Source organism: Macrobrachium rosenbergii, chromosome 20, assembly GCF_040412425.1.
Source record: "Macrobrachium rosenbergii isolate ZJJX-2024 chromosome 20, ASM4041242v1, whole genome shotgun sequence".
Taxonomy (NCBI): Eukaryota; Metazoa; Arthropoda; class Malacostraca; order Decapoda; family Palaemonidae; genus Macrobrachium; species Macrobrachium rosenbergii.
Genome location: NC_089760.1, coordinates 16,297,501 through 16,315,589, shown reverse-complemented (window position 1 = coordinate 16,315,589; position 18,089 = coordinate 16,297,501). Strand labels below are relative to the sequence as shown.

General features: G+C 34.2%; 1 protein-coding gene across 3 annotated transcripts in view; it reads left to right on the top strand.

Moving 5' to 3' along the window:
* The window catches only part of LOC136849080 (uncharacterized), a 1,041,516-nt gene that overhangs the window by 377,582 nt on the left and 645,845 nt on the right, over positions 1-18,089 (top strand). For all 3 annotated transcript variants that reach the window (XM_067122009.1, XM_067122007.1, XM_067122010.1), the window contains exon 4: positions 15,517-15,581. In XM_067122009.1, the coding sequence (XP_066978110.1) occupies positions 15,517-15,581 (65 nt within the window). The remainder of the gene's footprint in view (positions 1-15,516; positions 15,582-18,089) is intronic.

The following is an 18,089-nucleotide window of genomic DNA, read 5'->3' as shown; positions in this document are numbered from 1 at the left end:
TAATAAAATATCATAGCCATAGTAAGCTCTTGATTGAATTCTATATAGTATTTTACTATTATATAGATTACGAAAACCCTTCTTGAACCTGAAGCGAACATATTGCATTGAGTGTGGCAAGGAAAACTATAATTTGAATAATATCCGTACTTAGCTAAAATTTGTATATTTGTGGTTTTGTAATGTATTCAGACATGACTTATATGGATGATTTTTAGTTAATGTTTTTACATCAGGGAGAACTGTACTGTTTTTTTTTCAAGTCTAACACAAATTTGATGTCCTTGTTGTAACGCTAGGCCATGGCAAATCCACACATTCTGTAAATAGACTTTAGCCAAGGTGTGAGCAAACATTTGAAATAAGCCTTTAGGGATAAGTTGCTGAAAGAGCAAGAACCCATGTTGGCTCAAGACCGCCTTAATCAAACGGCAAAGAAGTCATAGTAAGGGAGCCGTTCTCTAGTAAATAAATAAATATGTATTCCTGGCTATTCAGATATTCCTTTATTATTTAATATCCTTTACATAACGTGAAGTAGCTACTTCAGCATTAAACTCTGAGAATATCTTATTTATTCATTTATGTTCTTTTTTAATTTAACGTTATTGACTGTTATGAATGGATCTCTGTTCATAATTGATGATGTCGGTTCCCTTGCTTTCTAAATAAGTGAGATTTGAGAAGTCGATAGAGATGAAAAAATATTTTCATAATTTATCCTGATATATAAATACGGATGTGCGTACATCCATCCATACGCAAACATACTCACATTTTTATGTATATATATATATATATATATATATATATATATATATATATATATATATATATATATATATATATATATATATATATATATATATATATATATATATATGCTGCCCAGGTAAGATAGAACAGTTTAGTCACGTTTCGTAAAAGCCATTGTTCCACGATTGACCTTAGCTGAAGTAGGGAGCTTGATGTTAATTTGAGCTGGGCTTATTCCATCACAGGGACTTGCTCGCTACGAGCAGCAGCGAATAAATGCCTTGCAGGTGACTTGTGGATCATAGCAATTATGTAACACGCATGATTAGCAGTTTCATCCCAAAATACTTCCTGAGAGCGCAATGGATATAGTATTGAAGTGAGTAGAACATGCGTTGATTTGTTTATGCACATGCGTACACACACACACATATATACATATAAATATATATATATATATATATATATATATATATATGTATATATATATATATATATATATTATATAAATATTTTATATAATATATATATATATGTATATATATATGTATATATATATATATATATATATATATATATATATATATATATATATATATATTTATATGGATTATAAGTTACTGAGAGATGTTAAAAATTTTACAGTATACAAAAAGAAACGTGTTAGAATATGCAGGCAGGAGAGTGACCGTTTCGGTGTAGAAGTGGGTATGTAGCAAACCGGCTATGTATTAAAAAGTAATTTAAAAAACTAGCAAAAGTTTGAAAGTGTACGCAAAAGGAGTTACATGGAAATGTGATCAAGGTTATGAGTGTAAAATGAAACCAGGAACATGGAGCAATTGATGTTGATGTGGGTGGTATAAAAATGGAATTTGCTGATTCTTATAAGTATTTTGGGAGTAAACATAGCAAATATTGGTAAGATGGGAGAAGAGGCAAGTAACAGATTAAGCGAAGCAAGAAAGACTGGGAAGAGACTGTTCGTGTAACAGATTAAGCGAAGCAAGAAAGACTGGGAAGAGACTGTTCGTGTAACCCAAGTTGGGAATGTATGAAGGGACTGTTGAGCCATCTCTCCCTATGGAATTTAAGTGTGGATGTTTAGTGAGAATAAAATATGATAGGTTATACAGCGTAAGAAGGATTGGTAGGGTAAGAAATATCTAGGTACTTTGATGAAGTGACAAAAAGATTAGCCTAGGTAAAAGGATGCATGAACTGCGTCGTAAATGAGTTTGGAATGGTTAATAATTGCAGGTGATACCATGGCTGTTTGAGAAAGTAGAGAGAAACTGCAGAAAGAAATAAAAGTTTCAAAGTATTTGTTAAAGAAAAAGTTATGAATAAATGTAAACAAGATGAAAGCTATAGCACAATTGGAAACCAGGAAGAAGGAATAGTGAATGGGGGAAGAATTGAAGTGGTTTATTTATATAAGTGTTTGGGAGTAAATGTAGATGATGTAGGTAGTATGAGAGATAAGATAAGCAACAGAATGGGAAGAATTTTTTTGCACGGAATCCAAACTGAGAATGTGTGAAGGGATTCCTGAGACAATCCTCCTTTATGGAAGTGAAGTGTGGTTGTTGGATGTAAATGAAATAAAAAAAATGCGTAGATCAGTTTTTGTACAAAATTGATAGGATCTTAAATGTGGAGAGTCTTAAAAGGAGGAAAATGTTACAGGTGAAACAGTGGATCAGAGTATTTTGAGATGGTTCACTCATATAGAGAGAGTGGATGATTATAAGTTGGTCAAAGGAGTGTATAATTCAGAAGTGTTCTGGAGAAAGTGAAGACCTAGAAAGGATTGTATAGGTGCTGCGAAAGTTATTGAAAAGGAAGGGCTTTAATATCCAGAATGTGCAGTATAGGGGTGTGAGGTGGAGCCACCAGGACTTCAGGAACGGCACATTGTTAAAAAAATATGCAGTACACATTATATATATATATATATATATATATATATATATATATATATATATATATATATATATATATATATATAATTATGAGTCATATGATTTTCAATGTATATGTTATGTAGTATATATAGGTGATTTTAAACATATATATAAAATTGTGTATGGTGATTTTATGCATATATATGTATGTATATATATATATATATAAATTAATATATCATATATATATTTTTTGCATTGTGTCTGTATGGGGGTATATATATGTTTGTTTGTTTGTTTGTTTGTTTGTGTGAGCACACCTGTGTACAAAGGAGGTTAAGGATTTCCTAATGTTGTGATGTAAGGAACATAAACTCCTTAAAAGAGCTGAGTTCAACCGGTAACCACTTGTCATAATTAAGTACGGATTTCATATTCCTATTATGTGTCCTTATGAAGACTAGGGCTAATTAAGTAAATAATATTCCAGAAAATCACATCAAAATTGGTTATCTTGTAATCAAGGGAATAACCTCAAGTTGATTTAGTATTGCTTATGAAAGATTGGCAAAGAAAATACCTTCCGGCGCGCAGTCTCTTTTCTGAATAACAATTGTCAGGTGAAAGGAAACTGCCACGTCGATCACATTTGTCCTAAAGATGAAGATCCCGAAAGGCTGCAGACATCCAGACTGCAGATAAATATTCCACCAGTAATAAATATCACAGAAAACCTGCACATAATTTTTCCGCTTAAAGTGCGTGTTGTTAATAAATCAACTAAGATATAAAACGCTAAAAGATTAGTAATTGGAATTCGGGTAGCATTACCTAGTACCAAATATTGTCAAATATAAAGAATCATTAAGTACAGTATACACACACACACACACACACACACACACACACACACACATATATATATATATATATATATATATATATATATATATATATATATATATATATATATATACATACATAAATGATAAATAAATAAATATATATATATATACATGTATATATTTACATATATATATATATATATATATATATATATATATATATATATATATATATATATATATATATATATATATATATATATATATGATCCCTCTTCCTGGATTCAGTAGGAAGGTTTGTCGAAGAATTCGTTTTCTCTTGTACATTGTAGAATTAAACTGGATAGCAAGGATACAGAAGAGGTAATGGGGATTATGAAGGTAAAATAATAGAGATCAGTATGTTGTTTGAAAAAGATACGACTCGGTATACCCAAATATGATTGGATATAACTTTTTTTGAGATTCTGTTCCATATCACAAATTATCACGATACACGAAATAAATCCTTTACATTAGTGCATGCCGAGTGTATTTTATACTTCTGTCGGTTTTGTAAAAAGGCTTATTCTCATGTTTGCAAACAAAAAAGTTTGTATTGTATAACGGCAAAGTATGATAAATATCCCTTTATTATTTTCTCTTTTCATTTGCAAGGAGTAAAAGGAGTGATGGCTTCCAAAGTCATTGTGTATCAAGAAAAAAAAAAAAAGACAAGATGAAAGGCTCTTTAAAAGGATTTCCTTTCTAAACATCAACCATTATTCATTTCTTAGGCCTTGCTTTGTGTATGAGAGAGAGAGATGAGAAGCGTGTTCCCCGGTTATGTTTTGTAGGCTTATCGACGAAAACTGATGTTTATGAATTAAAACTTCTAGGTGGGCATCAACGCCGTGTGTCTTCCTTAGTCCTGTTTCTTTCGATGAAGGGTGGTAAATGGTTTGTGACGGTATCTTTAGTTAAGGATGCTGACTTTACAAAAGATATTACAAGGAAGTATTGCTCTTTTCAAGTCTGTCAACCTCCTGGGAAATTAAATATGAATAGCAAACCATAGCATTTTTCGTGTTGAACAAGAACTTTCCTTGGACTTTTTCTCATACTACCAAACACTACATTATAAATTGATGTCGAAGGTAATTAAAAAAGGAAGTGATTGTTATATAATTCGAAGAAAATAAGTCGTTTCATATATTCATGTTATTTAACAATACAAAGTCCAGTATACGTTATATGTACAGTGGTAATGCTGTCTGCCAGGGCTGTTAAACAATTATCGGATGCATATAAACTCATTGGAAGAAGTATGCTTCGACCAGTACTTTTTCGTTTATAATGGTTTGTATACTGCGGACATTTCTGTGTATTTCTTTTAAACAGGTTTTATATGCTCTGAAAACGAAAGAATGCAATTTTTAACTAATTGCTTTCCATCAACATCGGAGAAAGAACAAAGATTGCCACAATACTCAGTTATCGATAATTTATAGCCAGTGTCTTTTAAAGGAGTATGAAGGTATCCAGTTCCAATACATAAATGTCAATCACTCGTCAATAGTCATAGCAGTGTCCTAACGAAGTGCAACTTGAGCATCTGTTGAGGGAGATCTGTGAATTATGAAAGCAAAACCACACCACAAGGAGTGCCCCATTTTGCATTGTTCTTTATTCGTTGGTATTTCAGCTTAGGATGAGAGAGTATGATCTTTGTTTTCAAAGTGGACTTTGGTTCCCCTTTTATGGTAAGGGTCGAGTCTGTTGAGAAATGAAGATCCTAGTTGGTGTTCGTTTTTTTTTTATTATAATGTACAAAAACTATATCCAATATATATATATATATATATATATATATATATATATATATATATATATATATATATATATATATATATGTATGTAGATATGTATGATAATGTATGTATGTATATATATATATATATGGATATATATATATATATATATATATATATATATATATATATATATATATATATATATATATATATATATATATATATATATATATATATATATATATATATATATATATATATATATATATATATATACTGTATATATAGGGTAAGAAAGATTTCATCTGTGTCACTTAGCAACGAGTAGGCTTGCCATTTGACAATAGTGTAAAATTACTTACGTGATTGATTGCATTTTCATGCTTGTCAAACTCTGTTGAAATCGTCAAAGTATTTCATAAAAATTCAGTACCATTTCATGTCAGTTTTTCTTTCTTGATAACGGTTCGTTAACTGCCGCCATCTGTTAACGAGGCTCGAAAGTAAGTCAGAGTATGTATAACCCGGATATTCGGCACACCCAAGGATGTGACCTTCTTTCAAATGTCACTGCAGCGGAAGAGGATTAAATTCTAATGAGAGCGTTCGAAATCTTGTGATACTTTTTCTTCTCCCAGCTGTGAAGGAAAGGCCACGTTGTTGTCATACGTGTGACCTAGTTTTCAGATTTATTTCTCCTTAAAAACAATTTTCGCGTGCATACTCCAGCAGTGTTGCAGCTCCATTCTTCAGCCTTGCTGTCCAACCACTCAAACTCCATCTTTTCACTGTCGAGAGCATTGAATGGCTGACACTGCCCAAGTGCCAGGCTTTATAGCGGGATTTTCATAAATCAACTCTCTCTCTCTCTCTCTCTCTCTCTCTCTCTCTCTCTCTCTCTCTCTCTCTCTCTCTCTCTCTCTTAAATAAAGAGTTTGAGTTAAAATTAGGATAAAGTATTAGATTAAATCATTGTTTGGATACGTTTGTTAGATGAGTGGGGGTACATTTCCGTTATTGATGCAATTTCCTTATCTGCTACGTTAACCCCTGGCTGCGAATGGAATGTTCAGCAAGCGGCGCCTCCTGAAGCTCAACGACGTCATTTATGTCATGGTTGCCATATTCACAAGGTCATTACGATAGCCCATTGTAATGCGAAGGGATGCACTGAAGGTTAGCCAAAAACTGAGTCGATGTAAATTACTCTGAGAAAGTGTTCCCGAAGCGAAGCCACATTCCGAATAAGCTAAGAGTCGTATGTTCACACACACACATACACACACACACACACACACACACACACACACACACACATATATATATATATATATATATATATATATATATATATATATATATATATATATATATATATATATATATATATATATATATATATAATCTTTCAGCAGTGAGCCATTTTTCATTACGGGCAGTAGCACCAGGAATAAAATGAAGTGGTGGTCTCTGTTACATTTATTATGTATCTGTAGAAACGTGGATGAAGCCCATGTGGATAATACTAACACTAGTAGCCATTTGGTATAACTACACAGAAGGCTCATCAGTATTGCGTTGAACCCTCCTATTGCGTCGTAGGCCTTTTTATCTTTCAATCACTTGTGCGCTTCATGGACAATAACCCTCTTCCTTTCCAATACCTCTTACATTCTGTTAACACCCATACAGCACATTCTGTGCCTTCCTGTTTTACTACATTCTAACCCTTCAGAATTGTACAATCTCTTCACGAGCTTATCTTCATCTATTCCTCTGACGTCTTTTCTCTTGCAGTAGACTTTTATTGCCTTCTTAGTATTTCCACATTTCTCACTCCTTTGATACCTCCGACACAACGGATCCTATACAAACGATCTCAGCAGCTTCAAAATTGTTTTTCATTCGGGTTCAACATTCATACCTTACTTCTAATAAGGAAAATTTGTTAAACAACCTCTTCACCTCTTCATTCACTCCTCAGACGCTGCATATACTGTTAGGTTATAGTCTCAGTCATAAATGGTTTCTGTTGAAATGAATGTCATTTCTTGCAGAGAGAGCTTTTATCAAGGTTTTGTGTGTCATTATAACTTCTTTCCATGAGTTAACCTAAGAAAGTTAAGAAAATATTGTTTGAATTTGTGCCCTTTTATTGCTGACAGCTGTGTATATCGCGTTGCGGTGATGTATTTAGGAATGGATAACATTGGTCCGTTTAGATTAAGCCAGCCTCATGCTTGCAAGAACTATTTCCCAAAAGTTTAAAAGGGATTAAAAAGCCTGGTGTGGACCTCTGGACACAGTCGACCAAGAGAGGAATCAACACCGGGAAATGTACACATTTACTTAGAAATTACGGACCTTTAAGTGAAATACAAAAATTGCCAAGGCAGTGCTGAGTTAACATGGGTCCCTCTCTTTCCCCGAATTGGTGGTCGGTGAAGCGGGATGTGCCTTTTTCACGCTTCTGAGCCGCCGCCCTATGCTGTCTTTGAGGCTGTTGCGTGTGTGCGCGACGTAGGGGCGGAGGCATTGGCCTGGTTACGGGTCTTTGTCGTGCTTGAGTTATGCTTCTGTGCGGTGTAGAAGTCGTTCTCGGTGGTATTCCAACCAGGGTTATTCCTGGCTTCGACTTTGCCATCTTGAGGTCTTATTACAAAGGGAAGAATGAAATGGGCGTATCAGTAGACATCAAGATTCGGTCGCTGTTAATGAATGATCGCGGCTTCAGCCGTTTGAAAGACTCCTTATGGACGATTTTTATGCATTCTGTTAGCGTTTTTAATGTGGATTGACGTTTATGGGCGTCTATGTAATGCTGAAAACTAGTGCAGTTGGTAGGCTACAAATTCCTCCATAGTCAAGTAGTACCTCCAGCGTAGCTTGGTATATCCCTTTGTTGAATTTATATACGACTTTGATCGCCTCTGCGGCATTTCTGCCAGGGTTGTTACCGTTCTTAATCACGTGGTCACGTCAGCCCTTTGTTGATGACACTCGAGAGTTGAAAGATGTCTGCTGTCGCTCTTATTCGGCCAGTCCATAGGTAATGATTTAAAGAAAACTTAGTATTTTCTCTCTGTAACCACCCTCTGTCATGGGAAAGAAGTTATTGGTCTTATATACAGTGTATATATATATATATATATATATATATATATATATATATATATATATGTATGTATATGTGTATATATATATATATATATATATATATATATATATATATATATATATATATATATATATATATATATGTATATATATATATGTAAATATATATATTATATATATATATATATATATATATATATATATATATATATATATATATATATATATATATATATATATATATATGAGTGTGTGTGTATGTATATCATAGCCTCCAACTGCATAACGCATAAGGCCTCTTTGAAATTCCACCACGCACATGTTTTTTCTGTGCTTTGTCTTCCTCAAATCTCCACTCATTTCCAGCCTCGTTTCTCGTACTTTTGATTCAAGTACATTGAAGCCTTAAAACTCTTCTGGTGCCCACAGGAGCTCTGCTAACTCTAGCACGTACTGTCCTTGCAGTGATTGTGCGAAGGACATGTCCAATCATCTCTGTAGCCTGTTCATTATCATCTCATTTTCATATGGAACGCCGCAGTTTCCTTGATGGTATCATTACTAGACTTAAGCACAGTTATACTTTGGTAAGAATTTCATTATATTTAGTTTCTACATCTTTTTCAACCTGTCTACTGCCTGAGTTGCCTGTTTTAGTCTTCCACTAAATTGTAACTCAGATAACCTAAATTTGATATCATTGTTCTTAAACATTTGGAATATTCAACCTCACTCTCCCATTTTCCATATAATGTAATTTCAATCTTTGCACACACTTCGTCTTCATTACTCGGGTATTTTTTATGATCTATTTTGAGTCCTATAACTCTAGGTACATAGTTCATTCTTTTCAGCAGCGTTTATAAATATTATAAATATTGTGGTGTTTTGTTGACTAAAACTGCACCATCCGCATATTCTGAGAGTGTCAGCTTTCCATCAGGCTAAACATTCTCTTCCATCTCTAATTACTTTTTTTTAATATGAAATTTATGAGAATGGCAAAAAAACAAATTAGATAATTTTCCGATTTAGCACCCTAGTAATTATAACAAATTCGTTTGACAAGACTCCATCAATATTAATGTTGCTCCTACACACACACACACACACACACACACACACACACACACACACACACATATACATATACATATACATATATATATATATATATATATATATATATATATATATATATATATATATATATATATATATATATATATTTATTTATTTATTTACATCCACGTGTGTGCTGAGTGTGCTCTCACATACACACACGCACACCATTATTTCTTGGATTTTTTCAAGAGCATTTTTGTGTAAATTTTTTTTTTCTTATAGAAAACTAGGTCAGAGGTACCATCTCCAAATGTTTGTGTTCACACGTCGCACGTAATACTTGCAGAGTAGATCCATCACCGTCCGATATTCTTCTAAAAACACAGCTTTGACCGAGAACAAGGGCTGAAATAAGATAACCTTACACTTAACTTTGCTTCTCAGAAGAAAGCTAGAAGTTAGGCTCAAGTTAGAGATACTTCAAAGTTCTCATGTTCTCACTCGGATGAATAAGATGGATGTTGTTGATACGGATGTGTACACTTACTTTGCGTTTTTCTTTTGTTTAAAAGATATAACTTTGTTAATTCTCGAATTTTTTTTTTTTTTTTGCAGTTTTGTGCCCATTCACTCTAATCAACATACAGATGAAATTTAAACTTTGGCAAAAAGTTATCCTTAGTATTTTTCTGGCAATAAATTGATCCTTGTTTTAATTAGCGTTTAAAGTTTTTACAACTTGGAGGTGTTGCGGTTTGTGAAATTTTCTTTTCGGATAAGTCTTCAGGTGATTCAAAGTAACTTTTATTTTTTATTTTAAGTGAACCTGCCTAAAACGAAAATTTCTCAGTCTTACAGGAAATAAGGCTCAAAGCCAGTTTCGAGCAGGTTGTGGTTAAGTAGGTACTTTGGGGGGGGGGGGGTAAATTTTCATCTTGTTCACTTGCTGCCCCTTCTCGGAAAAATGTTCAAGTTTTGCAGAACTTGAAGAGATAGTTGTCCATCTTCTGTGAACAACTTTCGGTAAAGCCATTAACAACTTTTCAAGAATGCCGTTTACTCATCAGTGTTTTCCCAGAAACTTTCCACAAAAATTATCTACCCTTTGCCTGTTTTCTAATAGTAGATGATTAGATTGGTTAATTTCTTGGGAATCAATTGCAAAATAGTTTCTTGAATGACTTCAGTTCTCCACCTCTCTCTGGCTGAGAAAGAAATGAGTTCTGAAGCCCAGCAACAGGTACAATTGCAGTAACTGATATTTTGAAGGAGACCTTTTTTCAAACTACGATAATTGAATAGATATATAAATGTGAACTAAAACTGAGCTGACTTTTGATTAAGCATAGTTATATGTAAATAGTTTTTTCTCATCTTTTGCGTTTGGTAGGTTAAAGATTTCGTACATAAACTGGGAACTCCTTCCCCCCCTTCCCCTTGTAGGGTGATAGTTGTCAATGTTTTTGGAAAGGTTTTTCTTTAGTTGGGGGGAGTGGAGGAGGGTACTTAAAAGGGTCATTTTTGTTAGTGAGAATTATATTAATCCCGAAAAAAGTGAGCGGTATATTTTTATGTGAACTGCAGAGGTTTTTATGTGACCTTGAGGGGTTTCTTTGTGGACAAAAGAGTCCTGTGTCTGAAAGGGAAAGATGTTTTTAGGATTATCCTATTATTGTGAGTTTACGTGAATAGTAAAAATGTCATTTCCAAAGTGGAAGGGTGTTTTTTGACTCTTCTGGTAACGGGATTTTCTGTGACAGCACAACCAGACAGATTTCACTTGACAAACAGGATATCCTTTGACACTGGGAGGGTTTGATAAAGAAAACGCTTTCTCCGATACCATGGAAGATGTTCATTTGGAAAAGAAATGCTTTCTCTGACAGCCTGGGAGAATTCATTTATCAAAAGGAAAAGTTGTCTTTGGCATCTTGGAGAGATATCATTTAAACGCGAGAAAGGCTTTATTTGACAACTTTGGAGGATTTAGTTTGACAAAGGGAAGGGATTTCTAGGACAACCGGGAAACATTTCATTCAGGAACAGGAAAGTTTTCTGACAACGTGGAAAGATTTTATGTCATTACGACAGAAAAGGCTTTCTGTGGCAACCTGGACAAATTTCATTTCGTTAACAAGAAAGGATTTTTGTGGCGACTTGAAATTGTTTAATTTATTTGCCAAAAAAGGCTTTCTGTGGCAACTTGAAGGATTTAATTTTCCTAATAACAGGAAATGCCTTCTGTTACAACACTGAAGGACTTCATTTCATTAAAAAAAAAGGCTCTTTCTGAACACCTGGAAGGGTTTCGTTTCCTTCCGAGCACCTTTAAGAATATCATAAAGGAAGGTTCTCTTTTACAGCCTTGAAGACTCCCATTTGACAACTGAAAAGGCTCCCGACAACCTGGAAGGTTTCCATTTGCCAAAAGGAAAGGCTGTTTAGGGAGTCTTGAGAGATTTCATCTAGTAACAGTAAAGGCTTACTCTGACATCCTGGAAGAATAATATGGAGGGATTTCGTATGGCAAAGGGAAAGACTTTCTCAGACAGCTTAAAAGGATTTCATTTGACCGGGGAAAGACTTTTTTGTGGTTGCCTGCTTGGATTTCGTTTGATACATGCACAGACTTTTTCTCTGACAGCCTAGATGAATTTTCATCACAGCCTGAAAGGCTTTCTCCCTTGACAAACCTGGAAGGATAAAATTTGACAGTGGGAATGATTTCATGTGCTTGCCAGGGAGGATTTCTTTTGGCAGAGGTAAAGGCTTTCTTTAACAACCTATTAGGATTTTTTGCGAGTAGCAAGGATGTTTTATAGAAACCAGTAGCGTTTCCGAATATAAATTAAAGGGCATTTTTTATAAAAAAAAAAATCCAAGAACACTTCTTTAGGTAACGAATTGGAAATCTAAAGAACGCCGCTAACGTTCAGGTATACCTGAGCAGGTCTGCCTGCACAGGAGGTCCTGTGCAGACATACCTTCACCACTAACGATACAGTTATTTTTTTCACGCAGTTCTCTGTAGCAGCCATGGCGTCAACAGACGATACTCTGGCAGTAATTGGCTTGCTGACAGCAACAAAAAATAAATGCCTAAAAAAGAGACATAACGAAGGAATGGCTGTTATACATTATTGACATATTTTGAAAGCAGTGAGTAACCATACATAGTCTACTGTTGTTTTATTTTGTTCCATTACTATGTTGAAGCTTATTTTGTTCTCATTTTAAAACTGAATTACATAAAAGATGCATAATCACGAATATATGCAATGTGCCTATTCTTGTTTTACATTACTTTGCTATATTGAATATTTAATCCCGCTTAGCAAAAATGACTTGCATATATGGTTTAGAACCATGAACAAGCGTATGGGGGCAGACAAGGACACTGTCTCTGTCAGTTTTTTTACTAATTTGAAATATGCTCATTCTTTTAGATCTCAGTGAAACCTTCAAGACATTCAGGAATGATGCCGCCACTTTCAGCATTCATTATAAATAATTATTTTTGATAGTGGAAAAACTGAAAAATTAAAACTGATTGTGGAAAAACTGAAAAATTAAAACATGTATTAATCTGAGATCCGCATCAGTTATAAACACTTAAATTCAGTAAACCTTAGCACTGTCTGTTTCTAACTGGAACGTACTCTCCACTCTAGTCCTTGGAGAGAACTGAGCAAAAGAAAGTGGCCTCCCCGCACTAACGCTCAGGCGCGCCTGCGTAGGTCGTTTCGAGGTAGGCATATCGATTGAGATGAACTATTTGCTCAGGTCGCCTGCGCAGACAGAACAAGTTTTGCAGGTTGTTCACATCAACGTTCAGGTATCCCTGCACAGGTTTACCGTGCTAGCAGACCTGCCCAGTTATAACTGAACGTTAGTGGCGGCCTTGAGTTGAATGGTAGAAGTCTTAAGTGAATTATTTTATTTCGTGAATCGCTAGGTTTTGAGTATATGAACCAGAAGGGTTACTTGATATGTTCAAGACGTGTTTTTGTATGTTAATAAACAAGGCTTCCTTATGTGAACCAAATGGGCTCTGATTTTTAGTAGGGTTTCCTTATATTAACTGCAAAGTTTCTCTGTTTCGAGCTGGAAGGTTTCAGCGCATGTGTGCTCCAGAACGATATTTTAATTTTAATGATTGGAAGTGGTAGCTTCTTGAAGTAGATTGAGAGTCTTGCTGTAAACCGGAGGAGTATCATTATGTGGATTAGTAGGATATCTTTGTGAACCAAAACTTGAATTAAATTATAACTTCTCTTCATGAACCAGGATGTTACTTTCAAGTGTAACAAGGGGTTTCACTTTTTCGGACCAGAGGGTGTGTTGCGAATCGCTAATATTTTCTTGTGTAAATCAAAACGGTTACGTTTGCGGACTAGGGGTTTCTTTTATTGAAAACAGGAAAAGTTTCCATCAGTGAAACTGAACTTTCCTTGAATCCCGGTGGATTTCGTTGCGTGAGCTTCGGATATTAAATGAAATGGAACTGGATGTTTCATTATGAATGGTAAGGCCTTCATTTTGTAAGAAAGACGGCGTTCTTTGCAAGCCAAAAGGATTTTTCCTGATATTTGTTGGATGCAAAACTATCTTGTACTGTGGTATCTAGTTTTTGTTGATCATGTATGATTCTGAGGCAACTACAAGCATGGTTTCTTTTTTGTTGCTATTTTTAAGAAGAATATTTAAATAATACATGAAGTGGAACGATTATTTTGTGTTCACTGAGTGTTTTATTACTGTATTTTCTTCTCAATGTTCCATCTAAAATATGTAGAATCAGTCTTGGTTTTAATATGATTAAAATCTGCTGTAAATTTACTAAAAATCCAATTTGTTCTTTGAAAGCAATTGAACTACGATTTTTATATACTCTGCTACAAAATAAAATAATTATCCCCTTGTATGCAATATTATTGCTCTCTTGCATGATAAAAAAAAAAAAATACAAAGCAGAAGAATGATAAAATCAGGAAAACTCCATGTAAATCATGTAATATTTAATTATACTAATATATATATATATATATATATATATATATATATATATATATATATATATATATATATATATACATGTATACATACATACATTATATATATATATATGTGTGTGTGTGTAGAATGTTTGAAATCACCTGTGCAAGTGATGTCTTTTCACAAGTATTAAACCACAAATATCGCTTAATTTCAAATTCACTATGCCTTGGAGTAACTTACGCCTAAGGGGAATTATACACACACACATCTGCCCGGCCCAGCATTCGGCAAGATGCGGCACTTAAATATGGTCTCTTTTGCTTGCAATTTATTTCCAAGGTTTAGTGATTTTGATTTGAAACGTATGCTCATTGGGCTATCACCCTAGTATATACAATATATATGTATATTATATATATATAATATATATATATATATATATGTATGTATATATATTTATATATATATATTATATATATATATATATATATATGTATATATATATATATATACAGTATATATATATATATATATATATATATATATATATATATATATATATATATATATATATATATATATATATACTATTAGGTGATAGCCCCATGAGCATACAGACGGTTAAAAAGTATTCACAATGTCTGTGGTTAGAGTTCCATTTACAAATATTTTTTTTTTCTGCCGGCTTGCTCATACCTTTGCCGTTTTACACAGGTAAACTAACTTCCGTAAAATCTATACATCTTATATATGTAATTGGAAGTAATAGGATTCAGTTTATACAATTCTTGGCTTTGTCGATTCAGGACTAAAGCTTCAAGAAGCTTATTAGGAGTCAGATGGCAGGATAGATTTAGTGTCAGGTGGGCTCCTGTGGGCACCTGCAGAAGAGTTTGAAGGCTTAGATCTGCTCGGATGAGAGTCATCAGCCGGGAAACTGGAGATTCGTGAAGATTCGTGAAGGATAAAAGTCTAGAAATGACATAAGCGGCTGAATGATTATTCCTGTCTAACACTTCCTTTTTCTTTCCACAGGGCTGTGTGCCTTCAAGGAAAATCTTTGACCTGTTTCAGCACTGCCACTTTTCGTGTGAACACAGGTAAGTTTGTTGAGAAAGTTAATTGGATAATTTAATATGGCTTCTAAATATTATAGTATGAATCTTTTGGTAAATATTGAAACAGCATTTTGTGCGTAAATCTCTCTGATGATTTGCTCCACCTGAAATTAGTTGCGCAAATAACTTATGAATATGAACCATCTAAAATTAGATGTGCATATGCATTGTTTCACTGCTAAGTAGTGTATTTTGTCTGTAAAGCATACGGTTACCAGTACTGAACATGATATCTTCAAAAGCCAAAGTATGGTATTTTTGGAATTGGAAAGGTTTTTATAATTAATAGGCCCTGAAAATAACATTTGGAGAATTTAAAGCTATGCTAATGATTTAGAAATAAAGTATAAGAGCTAGACGTCTTATACTCGTATCTTTTGCGTTACGCAGTTGTTTGTCTTGGCCTTTCTCTGTTTACAAGCAAATAGAAAAATTCCACCATTTCCCAAGTAAACACAGTTGTTAGTTCTTATGTCAACATCAGCCGTACTTTTGGGCTTTGAGAGTACTTTGAAGTTTTTTATTTTAAGAACTTGGTGTATAATTTTGAAACACCACCCGTTCTGCAGCTACACAACCACTACTGTTCGTTCACTTTCCTGTTGTGGAAAGTAGTATGTTGCCCTTATAAAAGCGCTAAAATAACCATGGTGCCTGTGATACGACACTGAAGAGTTTTTTGTTCGCTGATGATAGTGGGGTCATTGTGTCTGCTTCCAAACGTGTATTTAACCTGATTTTGAACAAGATATGAATACATGCGATATGGTGAACTTAGGCTTTTGAACTCTGAAAACTGCAATTAAATATCAAGTAATTTGAGCATAAAAATATTGGTAAAATAGTTTGAATTCCATATTTATTTAAGAATGAAAATTACGAATGAGAAAGTATGAAAATAAAACGACATCACTGCGTTTTCAATATTGAATTTGGCTTAATTAGACATGCTACTAAGATTAGAGCGGACGGATTTAGGAAGAACGATACTAGATGAACTGACGACCTTATGCAGGTTTATGCATCGAAAAACATCTTTAGGATAAGAGCCATTTTGGTAAACTATTTTACTAATATTTCATATTCCATAGATAAGGTAACTGTAATACAGTTCGTTAATAGGTTAATAGAATCTTCTGTGGGCACACATATATTTATTTAGTCATACTTTCCTAATTTAAGAACGTAAAAAAGGATGCAATCAACTGTTTTACTCGCTTATGGCTCAAATGTTGCTGCTCAAACTTTCGTGTATTATTCGTCCGTTATGTTATATGTTTACGAGAGAAATTTAATTTGATAAACATATTGACATTGTAAATTGCCTTTGGCAGATAAGATCCGAAACCAGTATCGTTGATTGTATGCCTTAATTAATTACCTTGACCTGACGGGGTTCTGGTTTTGCATATTCTAGAGGAGTAGTTTCTTAAAAAAATTCGATCTTGAATTGTTCAAGACATCTGAAAAGAAACTAGCTCCGAAATTGTGAATATTCCTCCCCCTCTTCCAAGGCGATTTGACAGATCGGATACCTGAATTTTTTCACTTTTGTAGAAAGAATGCTGGGATTTACAATGGTATCCGTCTTCGTTCGCGTTTCCATTTCATCGTTCTAGTATCGTATAGCCTGGCCTCTTATCCCGTCCGACGACCTTTTGGGCCACGCATTCTGGTGTTCGACTTGGAACTCTCTTTCTCTTACTCTTATGGCATCATGGCATGGTGGTAGCACGTCTGACTCAACTTGACGTTGGGGGTAGTCAATAAAAATCCAATGTGGTTCTGTTCACGTAAGCAGTGAATTAGCTGTTCTAGTCGTTAGATTACAGTTGTGGGTCGCAGCTGGAGAGAGAGAGAGAGAGAGAGAGAGAGAGAGAGAGAGAGAGAGAGAGAGAGAGAGAATCATATCTTTCTCCCCAGAAGGATAAAAATTACTTCATCGAGGTCCTCTCGTCTTGATGGCATACATTTTGACGGAACAATGAACACTCACGTTGAGTTTTCCCCTCTCTCTCTCTCTCTCTCTCTCTCTCTCTCTCTCTCTCTCTCTCTCTCTCTCTCTCTCTCTCTCCACCCCAGCTGCGACCCACAACTGTAATCTAACAACTAGAACACCTGATTCACTGCTTACGTAAACAGAAACACATTCGATTTTATATAACAAACAAACATACATACATACATACATACATACATACATACATACATACATCTTCTTTTATACATACATATTAAGAGAATGTTCTGTGTGCTACAATGAAGTGTTAGCTAATCCAGTTATAAGGGGTGAATCATTTACCATCCGCTGGGAAATTAACCATCGGTAATCAATCATTGTAGACACCTAAGGGAACAAAGGATTATTGATCTATTGTTAGATAACATCGTTTTTGGACGGAACTTCGGTTCCTTTTATGTTATGTAATAAGCAACTGCTGATCATTAAATGACTGATATGTGAAATGTTTTGGCATTCAAGAAGGTTTG